General features: G+C 39.0%; 1 protein-coding gene across 1 annotated transcript in view; it reads left to right on the top strand.

Annotated features, from left to right (window-relative positions):
- Positions 1-18,848, top strand: part of RTTN (rotatin) — a 144,141-nt gene extending 125,293 nt beyond the window's left edge. Inside the window, exons 43-49 of the mRNA XM_040632443.1 lie at positions 863-940; positions 4,925-5,051; positions 7,206-7,408; positions 10,395-10,662; positions 16,245-16,348; positions 17,445-17,514; positions 18,432-18,848. Of these exons, the coding sequence (XP_040488377.1) occupies positions 863-940; positions 4,925-5,051; positions 7,206-7,408; positions 10,395-10,662; positions 16,245-16,348; positions 17,445-17,514; positions 18,432-18,517 (936 nt within the window). The 3' untranslated portion in view covers positions 18,518-18,848. The remainder of the gene's footprint in view (positions 1-862; positions 941-4,924; positions 5,052-7,205; positions 7,409-10,394; positions 10,663-16,244; positions 16,349-17,444; positions 17,515-18,431) is intronic.
- The last annotated feature ends 807 nt before the right edge of the window (positions 18,849-19,655 follow it).

A 19,655-nucleotide genomic window follows, 5' to 3' on the forward strand; every position in this document is an offset into this window, starting at 1 on the left:
TATATACCAGGCACTGTTCTCAGCATGTCATACTTGTTATCTCATGAACACACTAAGGCCAACACACTCATACAGCTAGGAACTGATAAAGCCAGTAGTTGCTCTGTATCTGGGTGGTTGTAGAGCTGGTATTCCTAATCTCTGTTTATTCCTTCCGTGACTTTTGAATGTCTCTTTCTAGTATTGAATTTACTGGACTCATGTTCAAAATGCATGCTCATGTAATCTCAAGATAACACAGTTTTTCTATAATAGTGATGGTAATAATAATTGTTAAAAAAAATCTGCCATACAGGTGTATTGCAAAGATGAATGCATATGTATTTAAAATTTATAAGTATACATATATACGTATATAGCTAAGGCCATTATAGCAGCGACCTGTATAATAACTACTTTCTGTTGCATTTGATAAGAAACCAAGAAAAAAATCTTACTTAATAATTTTATTGATGCAGGGGGTTACATGTTTGTCAGTTTCTTTTCTTGCCTCTTTCCCTTTTTCTTCTCTAGGCAAAGATTCTTTACTTCATCATTGAGAAAGTCAGCCAACACCTGATATGATTGAAAACCAGTCAGTACCTGCTTCACTTTATTGAGATGAAACATGGAGCCTATTATATATCTCAGTTCCTCCATGCTTGATAGAACAGAAATAGCTTTTTTGTGGCGGATGCGCTTCTTGAGATATGGTCATCTTTCAGAGATCATTAGCTTGTCAGTCCTCTCAAAGTTATGGTGGTCAGGTGCAAAGAGAGCATACCTGCATTGTAATGTGACCCAAAGGAGAAGGAATTACTCTATATAAAAAGTGGAATATGCCATTGTGTTCACATTTTTAAACTGCTTTTCGTTTAAACAGGAGGACGGTTTTATTAAAGAGTTAAGCATTGCTATGCAGCTTCTAAGAAACTGTCTTTATCAAAATGAAGAGTGTAAAGTAAGTAGAACGATGTTTCAAAATTTTGATAGTAATGCTGGCATTAAATAGTTTAATTTTTATATGAGATAATATAGGAGGAAACATGGAAAACTCTTTAGATTTTTTTAGATGTATATTGATTCGTCCTTAAAGTCAGTGTTAATTCATAGAAATGGATGCACCTTGTTATTCTTCAATATTGATGGCATTTCTTGTTTATGTCAGCATTTTAACTTTGTCCCTGAAACTTCAGGCAGCTAAAGCAAACTTGAGCTTCTTTCTCTATGGTTATGCATTTCAGTTGTATTTTACTAAGATGAACTGAATGGTTATGTTCTTTCAAAGCCAGTTGTCAGGCATCTGTCCAGGAAATAAGTGACGGTATTTGTATCTGTAAGGAAAGAAGAGGAGTGTGTCTCCTGTTGGGGTAGAAAGTGCTTACTGCTGTCACTGGGTCTGGCCCTGTTCACCTTGGGAGGCTTTTCACCTCTAGCTCTGCCGGCTCCCTGTGTTCCTTGACTCAGCCCTTCTGCCTGGGAATCACTGAGGTGTTTGCTGTGTCTGTGAGCATTGAGGCTGTCATTCATGTATTCATTCATTCATTCATGTATTCATTCATTCATTTATTCGTTCATTCATTGTTAATTTTTTAAAGGATTTTTTTATTTACTCCAGAGAGAGAGAGGTAGAGAGCACGTGCACAAGTGTGCATGTGCGCAGAGGGAGAGGCAAAGGGAAAGAATCTCAAGCAGACTTCTTGCTGTGCAGGGCGCCCCACGTGGAGCTCTGTCCCAGGACCCTGAGATCATGACCTGAGCCAAAACCAAGAGCTGGCTGCTCAACCGACTGAGCCAGCCACCCAGGCGCCCTATTGATGCTGTCATTTAAAATACTGTGTTAGTAACTGTTACACAGGATATAGTGTCTTGAACTCTTTGATTTGCTTTGTCATAGTGATACAACACTTTTGAAGCACTAGCTTTCACACAGAAATACGGTGGAAAATGAAAAAGGGAAAGATAAATTATAGGAGCTTCCTTTTTAAAGAAGTTCTTACCTTTTTTTGCTTTTACTTGGGATGAAACTGAAAAAAACATATCTGGAAAATAAATGTCTTGAACATATTCCTTAGGCTGTGTTAATTTGTTAGAGACACGTTACTAGCAATTTACATTTCAAAACAATTTGATGGGAATTAAATGTTTATACATTTCACTGAAATTCCCAATGTATGAACTGTTTACTCAAAATGGAGGTGTCATTTACAAAATTTGTGATCCCTTATGCTACATAATGTGCTTGTGACTGGATGCAGTTGATACTAATCCATTACACCTTACACTGGGAACGCCCTGGAACACTTTCCAGGTAGGATCTGCTTATACAGATTAATGAGATGCTAGCTGGGTACTGGTTATAGATATAGTGTTCACATTTGTATCACATTAGCCATCTATGAAAGTCCAGTCTCTCAATAAGTCACAACATTTCTATATTTCTAAGTTGTTTAATAAGGAAAAAATTTGAAGAGTATTTAGATTACTCTTGAGTATAAATGCAGTCCTATGGGGCAAAGATTCTTAATTTATTTTCCTGTTCCAACTTACCTGTGGAGTATAAGATGCTCCCAGTACTAATTGTTAGGTACTCTTGTGGTAACTCAGCAAGTCACCCATGCCTACCTCACTCCAGTGTCTGTACATGTGGGGCATTAAAGAGTTTCCACACTGGGAAGATCGTGGTGGCTGTAAGGTAAATGAACAGTGGGCAAGGTTAGAGGTAGGGGACTGTAGTAGGCAGGAGATGATGAGACCCCAGCTGGGGCAGGTGGAGAAGGGAAGGAGGGTGGGGAGATACTGAGGAGAAAAGAGCACTGTAGAATGATTTCCAGGCTCTACCTTAATGCAAGTGCACATAATAGAGCAGAGCGTGGGCGTGAGAGAATGTAATGTCGGGTTTACACATGTTAGTGTAAAGTGTCTTTGGGACATCCAGGGGGAAAATGGCTGGTAATCAGTAGTTTACAAGGGTCTGGGGCTCTGAGTGGTGATATAGGTTGGGGGTATTAGGAATTATCATTGTAAACTGTTGAAATTTCCGAAGAGACTATATATGAAAATATCTGTGGAAACTATAACTATTTAAGAGAAGGCAGAAAACAACTGGGAAGGGAGTGCTAGAGAGAGTTTGGAGATGTTCCAGGGTAAGGCTGCATGGAAAGGAAGAGAAAGACGGACCTTCAGTGGATGCACAGTGCCGAGGGTGGTCTTGCCGGCACCATCAAGACAGAAAATAAAGTGAAGTAAGCTGAAGATTCAGTAAGAGATGGGAAGTGACAGCAGTAAGAGCAGCTTCTTTCTAGAAGCTTGGTCGTGAAAAGCAGCACTAATAATTTAGGACATAGCATTGCAAGAAGCTAGTCTGTATGTTTGTTTCTCCTGACATGTAAACTGCTTGAATATAAGCAGAAATGAGCAAACTGGGGACTCATTGTTCAAGAGACAGGAAGAAAAAAACTAATTGGTGGGTAAAGATCCCTGAGGAGGTGGGGGGCTCTGTGTTTCAGAACACAGATGGACTTTCTGACCTTCAACAAAAGAAGAACACCTATTCCTCGCTTACGGGCAGGAAGGATGAGTGAATGGAAACACAGATAAACTAGGTGAACAGAATGGCCAAGTAAAGACAGAGCTTATATCTAATTGTTTCTTTTTTTCTCTGTACTCATAAGGCTCTGTTACAAGCTTATGGACAGTATGTGGGGGAGGGAATAACATTGGGAAAGACTTCAAAACTTATGGAAAGGGTTGAACACTGGGAATGACTTCCCACTCTCTTCTGCCATTGATGCTGCATAAAATTGGATAGGGTGTGTGTATTTATATAACTACCCACTGTGTGCACAGGCGTCTATAAATTGCCTAGTAATTCCTGTTCACTTAAACAATTGCTGCATTTATTGCAGTTAGATTTTATACATAATATTGTCTTGGGGGTAACTGATCTTTGTAATAAAGACTATGGATTACTTAAGAATTTATTGATTTAACATATTATTTTAACTGCATTTTATTTAGTTAAATCAAATTATTTACAAACAGTAATCTATTTCTGATCTATCCAGATTTACCAGACATATATACACATATATACATAGGAGAGAGAGGTAGAGGGGAAAGCTTAGAACTGATCAGAATGTTTACTTAAGGGGGGCGCCTAGGTGGCACAGCGGTTAAGCGTCTGCCTTCGGCTCAGGGCATGATCCCGGCGTTATGGGATCGAGCCCCACATCAGGCTTCTCCGCAATGAGACTGCTTCTTCCTCTCCCACTCCCCCTGCTTGTGTTCCCTTTCTCACTGGCTGTCTCTATCTCTTAAATAAATAAATAAAATCTTAAAAAAAAAAAAAAAGAATGTTTACTTAAGGGGCACCTGAGTGGCTCAGTTGTTAAGCGTCTGCCTTCGGCTCAGGGGGTGACCCTAGGGTCCTGGGATCGAGCCCTGCATCGGGCTCCCTGCTCTGCCGGGAGCCTGCTTCTTCCTCTCCCACTCCCCCTGCTTGTGTTCCCTCTCTGCCTGGCTGTCTCTCTCTCTGTCAAATAAATAAATAAAATCTTAAAAAAAAAAAAAGAATGTTTACTTAACCAGAAAATCCCATTTCTTAACCATATCAGAGTATTTATGAGTTTACTCAGTGTAGTGAGATATCACCGTCTTTCCGCATTTACATGTTTAGAAGCTGTTTTTTAAACGTTTCTTACCTAAGTTATGTATTGTGGCCACATCAGTGTTGAAGGGACTTCCTGAGACTGGTTGGGCTCCTGGTCAGGGCAGTCCTGAGCAAGGTGCTAAATCCGTCTGCAGGATTCCTATGCCAGCTTGCACTAATCAGAACAAAGATAAATTCAGTTTTTATCTCATGTTGGTAACAGATTTTTTTGATTTTAATTTTATATTTTCATATATTCAGACTAATACGGTCCATATTTCCTTTTCACAACAGGAAGCAGCCCTTGAAGCTCATCTTGTTCCTGTCTTACACTCTCTCTGGCCTTGGCTTTTGATGGATGATTCGTTGATGCAAATTGCCCTGCAGCTACTTTGTGTCTATACTGCAAATTTTCCAAATGGTAAATAGATCCGAATACTGTCTTTCAGTAATATACTAAAATACTAATTTTATATAATGTTGTTCAAGTGGACTGGAAAAACAAATACATATTTTGAAGTGTTTCTCCTACTTACAGGGCGTATGTTGGTTAAAGGGAAGCTTTCTCATAGGTATTGTAAGATACTTCAGTGTATGTTAAGATAAGAAGAGTCATTAGACAGCTCAGGGAATAGAGAGGGAGAAACTCACCTGGTTATATGGCAGTGGGAAATTGAATTTAATAGGAAAATTGAGAGAGTGAAAATTATGATGTAAGACCTTAAGAACCAAATAAAAGTTAAAACTTATAGATTCTAGAGTAGGAGCTGGTGTGATGAAAGGTAGCTCTGGATAGTTGGCCTTGTGATAACTGATGTCATTGGGATACCTCTTTTCATTCCTTTAACAGGTATTTTATTGAGAAGCCACTAAGGGCCATACATTGTTAGAGGCTGACAGCTAAGAGTGAGCAAAGGCGAGGGTGGAGGTGATTTGAGAAGAGAGGAGAAGGTGTGAAGTAGCTGTTTGAGCTGAGGGAAAGCAAACCCACTCTGAAGGTGAAGTAGGATTGCTGGCAGTATTCATTTCCCCTTGAAAACTCGGTCATATATGTAAGGTCTGGTCAGCAAGTGAGCATGCTGTCTTCCAGCCACCATTCAGCAGCTCAGCAACTGGGTTCTGCGAATGTCAAAAGATATTCAGAGAAGGGAGTGGAACTCAAAACAATTTGGAGTCCATCTCGTCATTACCTTGTGCTTAGGGTAGCTTATTCCTTGATGGTCAGACATGGGCCTCCACCCCAGCTCTGGGCTGTCCGTTCCTGGAGCGCACGCAGCTTGTCTCTCACCAGCAGAGACCGGTGACGCAAACAGACCTTCAAGTTCTTAAAACCTAAACTTCCACTGTGGTGTATGGAGTGCACCATGGCACAGAATTTCCTTGTTTTCATTCTGTCACTGACTTTCTCGCTCTTACCTCTGCTTGGACAGTCTCCTGTGGCTGCAACCTGCAGCTCAGCACCCCTCACAGCACAGCCAGTGCAGTAGACCATCTGCCCGGTGCTGCATCTGTGCCTTGTCCTTCTTTAGCCTCCTTCACGCCTTCGTTGAGGGTTTAGGGAAGTAAGCAGGGAGAAAAATCAGTTACTAAACATTGAGCAAAAGAAACATATTTTAAGTCTTTTGAAGCTATAATCTATGTTACTTTTATACTTAAAATTGATGTAGATATGAGATTGTGGGTAGGTTACTAAATCGAGAAAGAAACTTTTTATTTCTCTGTCTGGTTTGTTTTCAAGCATCATTTAGTGGATTTAATAGAAACCTTGCTATTTGGATACTGCTATATAGTGTGAATACACGAAAGATCACTGTATTTATTTGTGTTTACTTGCCTTTTATGACTTTTTTTGCAGAATGTATTTGATTCTGATCTAGTTATACGTAAGCTGGCCTCCTTGCATGGACTTTCACAAGTTAATTTACTTTAGATTTATGTTACAATACAGTAAAATGAATTTCTAACTCTTTTATGATTATTTTATGCCCGAGATAAATCCATATGGTTGTTTGATTTGCTGAGAAAACACTGGACTCTGGAAAACCAGCTGATGCCACTGCTGGCTCTTGCTGCTTATGGACTGTGTCACTCTGAGCAAGTCAGTGGCTTCTCTGAGGCTATGCCCTTAGATAGCATACATGGCTGGTACCATTTGTATGTGCCCACGCCCCAGGATTATTGTGTCCCTCTTTTTTTTTTTTCCTTCTGTAAAATGAAAGCATTAGACCAAGTTACCTCCCATTTCTAAAATTCTGTTCTTCTACACAAGTCTTTATTTAGATGTCTTTTTAAAGAACTATTTAAAAACTTCTTATGTATATTTTATTCTTTAGAAAAAAATAAACTTAGTGTTTTAAAATGCCCTATTGAGATCATTAGACCCTCAGTGAGGACGACAAATCCATTAGGTTGAATGTAGCCATCAACACTAGCCTTTAGTGACGATTTGCAATTCATAGGTTAGTGGATAACTCATTGATGGACAGATATTCCTTTACTTAGGGTTTTTTAACTAAATAGAGAAACTAAGAAGACATTGTGATAGGCTGTTTTTTGTTTTTTTTTTTTTTTAAAGGTTGCAGTTCTCTTTGTTGGTCAAGTTACGGACTCCATCCGGTTCAAGCTGCGTACAGAGGAGCCCCAGGCACATCTCTGATGGGGTGTATCCTGAAGTTGGCTTCCCAGATGCCTCTTGAGAACACTGCAGTTCAGCAGATGGTTTTTATGTTTCTTTCAAACCTGGCCTTATCTCACGACTGTAAAGGAGTAATTCAGAAAGTAAGTACTTAATCTCTCTCCTTCATATATTTTTTTAAAGATTTATTTATTTATTTTAGAGAGAGAGTTTGCGTGAGAATGGGGAGAAGGGCAGAAAAAGAGGAAGAGAATCTCAAGCAGACTCCCCACAGAACGTGGAGCCTGACGCAGAGCTTGATCTCACGACCCTGAGATCACACACCTGAGCTAAAACCAAGAGTTGGACTCAGCCAACTGAGCCACCCAGACAGGCATCCCCTTCATATCTTGAAAAAGATAGTAAAATAATCCTTCTAATTGAGAACATGTATGAAAAATCTAGAACTCAATTTCTAGGATTAAATTATTACGATTTCAAGACATTGGATTTTAAAAGATTGTTAAAGGATTAAGAAGGTTCACTTTGTTTAAAGCCAGTTGATGACACATAAGAAGTGACAAGCTAGAGTATGATCATGCCATTTCCTTTTCGTTTATCTTCTTAGCTTCTGGATTATATCTTATCTTTCTTAAAAATGAGGGGTTTAGAAAGACAGCTGTCTTACATTTATTTGAGATCATAAAAGTAATGTATTGGTCTTTCTGTAGACCAAATTGAGCAATAACAATTTCTGTTCAATTTACATTGTCAAAACGGTGTGTGAAGTCACAGCCACTTCTCCCCACTTAGACGTAACTTCTTTATGACATAATAGGTGATGTTATCAGTCCTCTGGGACTCCAGTGCCAAAACTTGACTTCTTATCACTCATTTTAACCGAGGGTACTTTTCAAGGGATTGAACGAGTTAAATGAATTCTAATACACATGTTCAGTGAGATTATATTTAGATGTGTATGAACAGAATCCCTAATTTGGAAGATCCTTTCGGATGTGAATATGATCACATTATCTATTATTTACTAGTACGTAGTACTTTGAGTGTTTCTGTTTCTTCTACATGGAGGTCAAGACAAATTACGAAAGTTGACAGCATTCCTCAGAATTTAGTCTCCTCTTTTTCTACTGTGTCAGCTCCCCATACCCCACCCACCCCAAAAAAACCCACTTTGACTGCAGTCTCCAAATAAATAGCAGTTATGACTAAGGAACAATCTTTTCAGTGTTGTGTTGGAGCTTCCTCAGGCTGGCTCATGAGTGTCATTGCTGATTTTCAGGAATTTTGTGACCTAATTGACATCACAGTGCTATCTTGAAATCAGCCAACTGAGTAAGTTGGCAAAAGGTACAAATCAGGGGCCCACTACTCCCACCAGAAGCAGCTGATTATTTCCTGGCATAGGGCTGGATATACGTGTGAAGTCATGCTGAGCTGGCTGTGTGTGGTGCTGTTTGCACGTGTGTGGGAGCACAGACCGGGGATAGGGTTTCCTGCCACCTCTCTGTAGAGCACATGGGTAAAGCCGAATAGGAACTAACTCCCAAATGACTGCTAATCTTGGGTCTGACGTGTGACTTTGAGCTGGAGACCTTATCTCCTTAAGCTTCATTTGTAAACTTCTCGGGTTAAACAACATGATTTTGAAGGTGTCTTCCACTCTCAGGCCATATTACTGTAGTCAAGCATAGTTTGATACATATTTCATGGGACTCTATTTCAGGTGTGGCTCAATCAAGTTCTTTTTCCTCTTCTCTAATTAGGCAACCCCTGAGCCTTCCCCTGCTGCTTTGTCATAATGAGCCCTGGGCACTACAGTTATACCTCTCCATTACTCATCTATAGGCATTAGAAAATGTAGCCAGCATTGTTGGACAGCTGAGGTTCTAAAATGTCTGGTTTCTCGCCACCATGTCTAGTATAGGAAATTGTCTAAAAGCATCTTTAGCTCTAGCAAAAAGAAGGAATGCCCATAGCGTATTTATAATTTAAGGCACTGCCATATATTTTATCAGTAGCATCTACTCCAAATCTCCAGTATCATGGCAGAATCTAGCTGAACGGCAAAGGCGAGGGATAAATCTAAAAAGCATTAATTTGGACTGAGTGATGAGAAGTAGCTGTGAGTGATGGCAAGTACAGTGCAAAGTAGGCATGTAGTTTTACAGTTTACTTGTTGCTTGGGTTATGTTGCTAATATTTCTGTAGCTCATTTCATTTTTGTTTTTTATTTTTTATTTTTTTAAGTTTTTACTTAAATTCCAATTAATTAACATATACAAGGCAATACTAGTTTCAGGTGTACAGTGTAGTGATTGAGCACTTCTGTATCATTTCATTTTTAGACTCAGAGTCCTTCTATGTAAAAGTGTTAAATTTACCTTATAGATTCAAGCCAACAACTTGATTTAGGTGCAGGAGAACCCAAGAAATAGGCCAGAATAGATTATTAAGCAGGAGAGAGATGAGAGTTATTCTGGACATTTACGGAAGTTAAGTGATCATGTTTCTGTACCCTGATCAAAATATTTAGCTGGTATTTTTGGTATTCATCTCTAAGTTTACTAGAATAGCATGTAGCCATGAGAAATTATCTGTGAAGATAAGTGGTAGTTAGGGTAAAGTGAATATAAGATGTACACATAGAATTTTTTTTTTTATTTTTAAGAACACTTAGATTCAGGTCTCTTCAGTATTACTAGAGTTGTTAACTGGTATCCAAGACTGATTTGGGTTTTGTTTCTTTTTCCTCCCCATAAGATAGCTTTTAATGAGTAGCAAAATTGCCAGAAGGCAGACAGAAAGAGAAAACTCAGGAGGCCTGAAATAATCCCCAAACTGAACTATCCATCCTAAATAATTAAGAGTTGACTATATGTAGTTATTTTATCCATCATCAGGAAAGAATTAGTAAGAATTAAAATTTGAGCACTATTTTGTTCTCCTCAACTTATTCACTTATACCTAGAAACAATATAGATGGAATATTTGGAAGGTAGGTGGTAGGAGGAAGGAGGAATTAAAGTTGTAGAATAGAAGAGCAGAATTCTAGTTAATTGGTCTCCAAGGGACAAGGAAAATAATGAAGAGACTCAGAAAGAAAATAATATTCTCTCTATTTACCCACAGAGCAACTTCTTACAGAACTTTCTATCTCTAACATTGCCAAAAGGAGGAAATAAGCATCTCAGTAATCTGACCATTCTTTGGTTGAAGTTACTCCTGAATATATCATTTGGAGAAGATGGGCAACAAATGATCCTGAGGCTGGATGGCTGTTTAGACTTACTTACAGAGATGAGCAAATACAAGCATAAGACCAGCCCTTATATACCACTTCTTATCTTTCATAATATTTGCTTCAGTCCTGCCAATAAGCCCAAGATCCTGGCTAATGGTGAGTATTCACATTATACCCCCCTCACACATACATGGGCATCTCTTTATACATGTGGTCATTTCTAGGGTATTCCATTCTGATTACAACACAAAATTGTTTTATAAATAATTTGTCAGATATTCATTAAGCACCACTGTGTTTAAGGCACTGTGGGAGCATAGAGGCTGTTGGAATGAATCAGGGGTGATTCCGTCCTCAGAGGTGAACCAGACGTGTCTCCAGCCCTCCAGGGACTGCCAGGAATCTTCTCGGGGTTAGCAGGTCTTGCCTCTGGTGGCCACACTGGATCCAGCAGGAAGGAGGAGCTTGTAGTGGGCGCTGTCTGGCCTCACCCTGACTGCTTCCATCTCTCTTCCCCTCGCTCCTCTAGATCTCTGAGCAGATGCTGCCTCAGTGAAGCCTTTCCACACCCATCACACTGTCAGCATGATGGTCCCCACATCCTTCTTCCTGCTTCGTCTCCTTCCCTGTCATTCACTGTCTCCCCTTCCTGTTTTATTTTTCTCCATAACATTATCAGCAGTTGAGATACTATATGTTTTCAGCATGTATCCGTTTATTCCTAGTCTGCCCACACTAGAATATTAGCTCTCATGAGGTCAAGAGGCTTTTGTCTGTCTTCTTCACGTCTATCTGTAGCATCTGGAATTGTGCCTGTTACTATGAGCACTTCAGTGAGTGTTCAGTGATTGAGAGAGCTCCTGAGCAGGCAGGAGAATTCAGAACCCAAGACCAAATGGTGAAATTAGCCTTACAGAGACTCATTCTCTGAGATGTGGGACAGATGAGGCAAGGATCCAGAAAAATTTTGAAGCAGAAGGAGGGCAATGGAAAGCTCTGTTTCTGCATCCATGTGCTGTTTCTGTGAGGAGAGTGTGAATTTTATAGGGAGGGAGTTTTATAAGGTTACATTGCATTGTTTTTGGAGGAAAAAAAAAAAAGAGGCGGTCTCTAGACCTCCACACACCTGGTGTTGGATGCCAACCCTATGTGCTCACTCCAGCATCACCTGCGGCAGCTTCCCTGGGTCTAGTTTCTTCATCTGTAAAATAACGCTTCCTTTCTTGGTTTTGGTAGAAATCAGTTTATAAACACACGTAAAGTGCCTAGTACCATTTATGGTACGTGGTAGATGCTCCAGATAGATGAATTCTGTTTTCTGTTCATGTTTTTTACTTAATCTTTCTTAGTGGTGTTTTTCTGTGACACATGGAGTTTTCTAAGTGAGTGGCAATGATTCTGCATACGTCCTGCTGTGTACACAGTGGTGATTCTCTTTTTCTGATAATTATGGAATTATCGGAAATACAGGGATGATTTTAGAAGCTCGGTCAGCTTTTAACTTAGCGGAATGAACTGTGGATATGAGCTCTTCCACTGATGCTGTGCTGGCTGCCATGCGGGTGTGCCTCAGGCCTCACTTCGTTAAAGTGAGGCTAATGATAGGCCTTACCTCATAGGGCAGTGAGATAGCATATGTGAGGTATCTGTTCCCAGGCCTGCTATCACCTATTTGTTTTTCATTTTTCTCAGAAGTTTTTCTTTGGGACTTCTCACTGCAATTTTATTATTGAGAGAGTTGGAAAAAGGATGGGCTTTAGGGAATTCAAGGAGAAGTCTACATTTTCCCTCTGGATTTATTTTTAGCATTTCTTTGTAATAGCGATGCTTTCTCTTCTTCCTTAACTTAAAGCAGTTGGACAAAATTTTGGTAAGAAGTAGCTTCCTCAGCCCCAGAGACGTGCGATCAGGGGCCTCCGAGGCAGGGATAGGAGGCAGCAACTGTGCAGTTTTTGTACAGGCCTTTGAAGACATGTCACGAGTACTGCCTCCCATTTCCAACTGGGGATCCAGAGGGAGGGCTTAGCAGAGTCAGCTAGCTTAAAAATCTACCAGGTAAGACTGCAAAAACTCTGCTCATTAGTGCCCAAACCTCTCGTTTTGATTGTCAGAAATGGAGTGGGTTGTGGGGCTTGACCTTACTGGTGAAAATAGAGCTAGAGTATTCCTTATTTTTGGTAATTTCAGGCAAGGACTCCTCTGAAGACGACAAAATTATGCTAGATAAAATATATCAAAATTCACGTTAAAAAAATCAAAGAACTAAAAAGATAGTGGGAAACTCCCAGGCCAATTTTGATTGAAAGTTTGTGCCTAGAGAGACACAATATATATATATGAAGTATATAGTTTTTGTTTCAAGGACATTTGCCAACTTTGTATGTTTGGTTTTTGTTCAGGCATGCCAAGGAGTCAGGGAACAACGGAGTGTCCAAGATAGGGAGTTTATGGGCCATCTTGTTTGTAGTAAGGTGGAACACCAAAGAATTAACCTCTCAGGAGAAGGATGAATCAAAATTAAATTGGTCCCCCAACCCTTATCCAGGTGATTATAAAGAAAAGAAAAAAACAAGTGTGAGAGTGGGCACCACAGACTGCTCCTCACAGCTCTGTACCCCAGAAATGTAGAGCCTCAGTGGCCTGTGACCTTGGTTTGAGCTGAACCTCGATTGACTGCCTCTGGGTGTTTAGCAGAGGCAATCTGCCACTCTGATGGTTGGAGGACAAGTGCATACTGGGTCTCAGAGAAACCTCCACAGTTTTTCAAAAGTGGTAACCAGGGTGTGGTTAAATGTGACCAAGTACAGCAAGAACCATGGCAACATGAGTGAGAACCAGCAGAGAAAATACACCGACTCGTCTGCCTAGGCTTCTGGTATTGGAATTAGGAAACCCAGATTTAAAGATAAATTTATTTATGCCATATGTAGATAAGTAAGTGACAAGCCTGGAAACGTTTGCAGGAGATAGGAAAGTGAAAAATTGAAAGATTTGAAATAATAATTAAACAAGTCTATAAATGTATATGTACCCAACATGGGAGTACAACATGGGAGACTTTTGCTGAACTCTTGTATCTCTAGCCAGTCTGTGGTTGCAGTTTCATGATTTGACAAATAAAATTGCATCCCAGTCACCTCTTTTCCCAATCAGTGTATTGTCATTAAATCTAATTTGTAATATGCTATTAAAACTATTTCTCATCTTTATGCAAAATATAGTCATAAAAAAATCTCTTTTAGCTTTATCATTAATTCAGCTCTGGTTTCTTGCATTTGTTGATTTTCATGGTGTAAATACTCTTAAATAGCTGATTCAAGCTAGCAATATGACCATCTAAGTTTGTAATTAACTCAATTATATTAAGAGGAAAGGTAATAAGTATTTAAAACTCATCATTTCCTACTTACTAGCTACATTTTACTGTTATCTCTTCTCTTGAAGTTATTTATAGGTGTATGTGGGTGCTCACTTCATACCTATTAAACTCTAAAAAATTTTTTTAATTTTTTAATTTAAATTCAATTAATTAACATATGGTGTATTATTTAGGGGTATAGGTCTATGAGTCATTAGTCTTATATAATATCCAGTGCTTATTACAACACATACCCTCCCCAGTGTCCATCACCCAGTTACCCTATCTCCCCTGCCTCTCCCCTCTGGCGACCCTCAGTTTGTTTTCTATGAATAAGAGTCTCTTATGGTTTGTCTCCCTCTCTGGTTTCGTCATGTTTCATTTTTTTCCTCTTTCCCTATGATCCTCTGCCTTGTTTCTTAAATTCCTCATATCAGATTGATCAGAGTCTTTCTCTGACTGACTTACTTCACGTAGCATAATACCATCTAGTTCCATCCAGGTCGTTTCTAACGGCAGGATTTCGTTTTTGGATGGCTGCATAATATTCCGTTGTATATATATACCACATCTTCTTTATCCATTCATCTGTTGATGGACAACCTATTAGTTAAACTTAAAAATGTTTAATGTGCCTTTTTTGTATGCATGCTATATTTCACAATGAAATGTATTTTTTAAAAATTGATCCAGTGGCATCATCATTGGGGACATGACATTAATTGATCTATATATGTACTTTATTAAAAATGGTTAAGATGGGCGCCTGGGTGACTCAGCAGTTAAGTGTCTGCCTTTGGCCCAGGTCATGATTCCAGGGTCCTGGGATTGAGCCCCGCATCGGGCTTCCCGCTTAGTGTGGAGTCTGCTTCATCCTCTGCCCCTGGCCCTGCTTATGCTCTCTCAATCTTGCTCTGTGCTCTCTCGCTCCCAAATAAATAAATGAAATCTTTAAAAAGAATGCTTAAGAGATAGTAACTAGTCGAGGGAGTTGTTATACTTAGATTATGGGTTATATGTTCTGTGTTTAGTACACTATATAAAAATATCACTTGATGATACTCAGAAGAAACACATGGGAACCACCCTTTCATTTCATGACGTGCCCTAAGAGGACCAGCTGCCACATACAACCTCACATAACCAATTCCATCAGATAACCATATAGGCTAGTTATGGGAAAGTTAGGGTCTAGGAAAAGCAAGTGAACTAGGGAATGTAGAGGAGGTGGTAAGGAGTAGGGGCTAGTTGGCAGGAAAGCTCAGTACCCACATATACCTTCCACACTGTCCCTCCAGTGGTCAGAAGTTACTTTATGGAGTAGCTTTTTTTTTTTCTCTGTAAAAGATTTAAAATTCCTTAAAATTTCTTTAAAAACAAAACAGAATTACTGAAGCAGCGTTTTTGTTGCCTTAATTATGGAATCTTTCATCCAACTAGTATTTATTGAGCCCCTAAAATAAACTGGCACTGTGGTTGGAATATTCATCAGTGAGCAGACACACACTTTGCCCTGAACCAGGTTACGTGTAATTAGATGCATCCAGTAGCGTGGGGGTGGTTACACATACGGAGAGTTCCCATGACAACCCTTAAGAATGCTACCTGTCTTTAAACATACATTTTAGAGGAAAAATAATTTGCTACAATTTAATGATACATAAAAATAAGTAATAAGATAGGTTCATGTATTGGTCAGAAATGCCCTGAGAGTTTCCTTGCGATTGGACTTCTTTGCATCTGCACTTAAAGTGAGTAGGCCGCTGCAGATGATTTGTAAGTCTGGATTTCCTACTCTGGCGAGCTTTGCAAAAAGGGAGCTAATCTCGTGTGTTGATGTGCCTTTAAATCACTTTTCCCTCTGACGTACACATACACAAAAACATTTCTCTAAAATGTTTAGTCCTTTTTTAAAAGGCTTAACCAATTTTGTATTTCTTGATTATTGTTTTCTATAGTAACCCATGCTGTTGAAGTTCTTATTGTAGTCTTTATAATTTATCATAAGAGCAAATCTGTTTTCCTGTACACGAAAATGTGAGCTATAATTGAACAGCTCATTTATACAACTCTTTGTGTAATTACTTACTTCTGCACTATTGTTGTTTAAATGAATGTGCCGTTGTTGAATTAGGGCCAAAAAAATTAGGCTGCCATGGCCTCCCTGACTATTCTGTGCCTGTCATGAAAATAATTTGTTTTGAGGTTGTCCTCCCACATATGGTATACAAGATTGTTTTTGCCATAGTCTAGTGACTGTGTATTTTTGTATGTATTCTGATGAGGAAAAAGGGAGTATTTGACTAGTCCAAGATCAGAATACATTGTAATGTCTGGGACTGAACTTTTTTTTTTTTTTTCCTAATGTGTTTATTATTAGAAAAAGTCATCAGTGTACTAGCTGCCTGTCTGGAAAGCGAGAATCAAAATGCTCAGAGGATTGGAGCAGCTGCGCTTTGGGCTCTGATTCACAATTATCAAAAGGTCAGTTTTTAAAGTCCTTGTTATAGCCAGGGGCACACACCAACCCTCTGAGGATGCACCCAGGGACGCCGGAGGAGTGTCAGTAAGAGAAAAAAATGAACTCAGAGACCTTGTTGCCTTGTGCATTTATACAATTAGTGAGCCATCAGTTGAAATCTTTTTCATTTAATTAACAGGATGTCTTATTTCAGAAGGGTGTCTCTTTTGGTGAATTTTCCCTGTCGATATAAATTGATTTGGCATATTGGTTTAATGTTAGTATAGATCGCTTCTGCTAAAAGATGTATTAAGGAAAAATGCATCCTGAAATAAAACAGATAATGATGTTTTATCCAGCTGTATGATTCCTCTTTGTCTAGCATGTGCCGTTACTAAGTTTTGAAAAAACTTGGTTCTTGTAAGGCTGTAGCTCAGGGCCAGCCCCAGGTCCGCATCGGCGGATGCGGACTTGGACTTGCTCTCTCTGGCCTTTGGGCTTCCCTTTCATTGCAGACATCTCATTCCTGAGAGAAATGCCCTTGTATATCTAGCAATTAACAAGTGGCCAAGTGATAGTGTTAGGATAGGCACCATGCTGTTTGTCCCTTGTCTGTGCTGCTCGTTCCCCCCGCTGGCTGGCTGGCGACAGTGTACACGAGGAAAGAGGAGGAAAGAGGCAGCGCTGTCGCTTTCACCCTGTATCCCTAGGGCTTAGCACAGGAGTTGACACTTTGCAGTTACTTAGTGAATATTTGTTGACCGACTGGTACTGTTTGATATACTTCATCTGAAATCTGAGGTTTGAGGGAATGTGAAATATTGAAACCCAGACTAAGTCTTCCTGTAAGACTTGAGATTAGGGGAGAAGGGGCAAAGGGAAGGGCAAGGGAAGAAGCACGTGGAGCTGCAGAGAAAGAAGCGAGCCAGGGAGGGAAGGCTGTGGGCCAGCCAGGGCACAGCGGGATGTTCTCCTTCATAATTCCCCAGCTCTGTCGTTATACTTTGTAATATTCTGCTCAGTGCTGTGGTCAGCAGTGGCAACATTAGTATTGCAGTATCTTGATCCATAGCATGTGGAAATAAATCTAATTAATGGATTGCTCTACGTTATCTGCAGGCAAAAACAACTTTGAAAAATCCATCAATAAAAAGAAGAGTGGATGAAGCATATTCCTTAGCAAAGAAAAGTAAGTTTTATTATGAAAGAGATTACAGTTAAACTTGGAAGCTATTAAGTGAATTCTCTGATTAATGAATCGTTGGGATAGTTCACAGAAAGATGACCGTTTTCTACACTGATGTTTGAGAAGCTTTTTTATCGAAGCATTATAAAATGTGCTGGTATCTGGTCCATACTTTTCATTATATCACCTTTTTAAATAATAAATTGTTTTGATAGATGAAGGTTTGAGATATAATTTCTTAAAACATGTCTTTGATCTTTCTCCAATTCATTTTCTTTTTCGTGCACTAAACTTCCTTTGCCAGTGGCTACCGCCGTGCTATAATGTGTTCTGAGGTGATAAGAACTGGGCCCAATTAGAATTGACCTTGAACAGAAAACTTTGATCTAACATCAGGGAGTTGAATTACAGTCTTCCGAGAATAGATCGAGTTGCCCCTCTATCCTCTCAGCCCTGTGATGTGATCATGATAGGAGGCAGGGTTTTCTTTTCACAGTTCATTTTTCATTTTAAGTCACACCAGTTTTCACTGAGCATTATTCTTTGAGCACTTTTTATGCTAAGGCGCTGTACCGTGTCTTTCTTGTACTGTACTAAGTCTGTTGGTTATTAATTTGTACTTTTATAGTCTGATTTTTTATAAGTGGTTTGTGGATTTTTTGGTCTGTTTCTCACTGTGACCATGAGTTTCTAGAGGTAATTATGTTAGAATTTGTGCATTTGGAGGGATGGTATAGAACATAAAGCAAGGCATTCATTTGGGGTCATAGGTAATGGCGGCCATTATGGAGGTGTATTGTTTTTTGTTTATACTTTTTGGCTAAACTATAAATAAAAATAAATGTGAATTCTGTCTGTTCTTAAGTGCAGTACTAAATTTAATAAACTTACTCTTCTGTACTCTTATTTTTCTCTCTCAGCTTTCTCAAACTCAGAAGAAACCCCTCTAAATGCCTATTACTTGAAATGTCTTGAAAACCTCGTTCAGCTTCTTAACTCTTCCTGAGAGATGTGAGATTCTCCTCCCTGAAACTGATGGCCGCCAGACAGGTGAGCCAACCTTGAAGCAAGCTCTGTGTAGCAACTGTTACCTGGAGACATGCTAAATCTCTGCAAGGTGTTGTGCCTGTCCTGCCTGGTGAGAAATAAAACTGGGACATCTCAGCTCTGTCCCTTTGTACCAGCTCTCTCTGAGTAAGAGCAGCTGACAAGAAGATGATGGACCAAAGGCATAGAAAGTTTTGGGAACATAAACATTTTTATCTTTTTCTGTGCAATTTGCTTTGTAAAAATCATATTTAATAGTTATTTAATAAAATATTTTTAGAAACTAAAAATTGACTAATAATTGCTGCTTGCAGACTTTTATCAGTCTCATGAATATAAATTTTAGTAATTGGAAGAAGACAGGGTGTTCTGATTTCCTTTCTTCCCTTAATTTTTACATGGAATTTGGCTCTTGTCAGTACAAATCCTTATTTTTCAAACCTTTATATTGCCCAGAACATACACATCGGTAAAGAGATACTTGTATATAAATGTCTATAATTTGGTCAGTAGCTTCTTTATGCAATTTTTAGTGATATTAACTGATTTCCATATGATTTGTAAACTTGCTATGTTTTATTATTTTCACCTTTCAACTTCTGAAATGCTGTGTAATAAAGAAGAAATGAGTTTATGATCAGGTAGGCCTGGGTTCAAATTCTAGCTCAGCCCAACACATCATGAAGACTTAAAAAAATCTAGCAGGAATAAGTTCTGTCAAGTATTCATGATGAAATAACTCTTAATGAACATTAGTTTTGAACTGAGAACTTACACCAATATCATTCAAGTAGTGATCAATTACAGCAGTTTTCCCAACACTTTTGAAAGAAAGAAAATTGTGTCTAAGAAAAGAAAAACACATCGCTATACACACTCATTATTTACACATACACAGTTGTACAGACTCATTATTTAGGGCAAAATGTTCTAATTGAATTATGGTTAGCAAAATAACATTTTTAAAATGCTTTAGCAAATTGCTATCATCACTAAAACAAGCCAGGTGATTTTATTTAAGCTAGAAGCATGAGGACAGAATAGATGTTAAATATTGAAATAGAAGTAGATAAATTTGTGGTGTCTGAAAATTATTG

The sequence above is a fragment of the Ursus maritimus genome, unplaced genomic scaffold (assembly GCF_017311325.1).
Source record: "Ursus maritimus isolate PB19 unplaced genomic scaffold, ASM1731132v1 scaffold_18, whole genome shotgun sequence".
Taxonomy (NCBI): domain Eukaryota; kingdom Metazoa; phylum Chordata; class Mammalia; order Carnivora; family Ursidae; genus Ursus; species Ursus maritimus.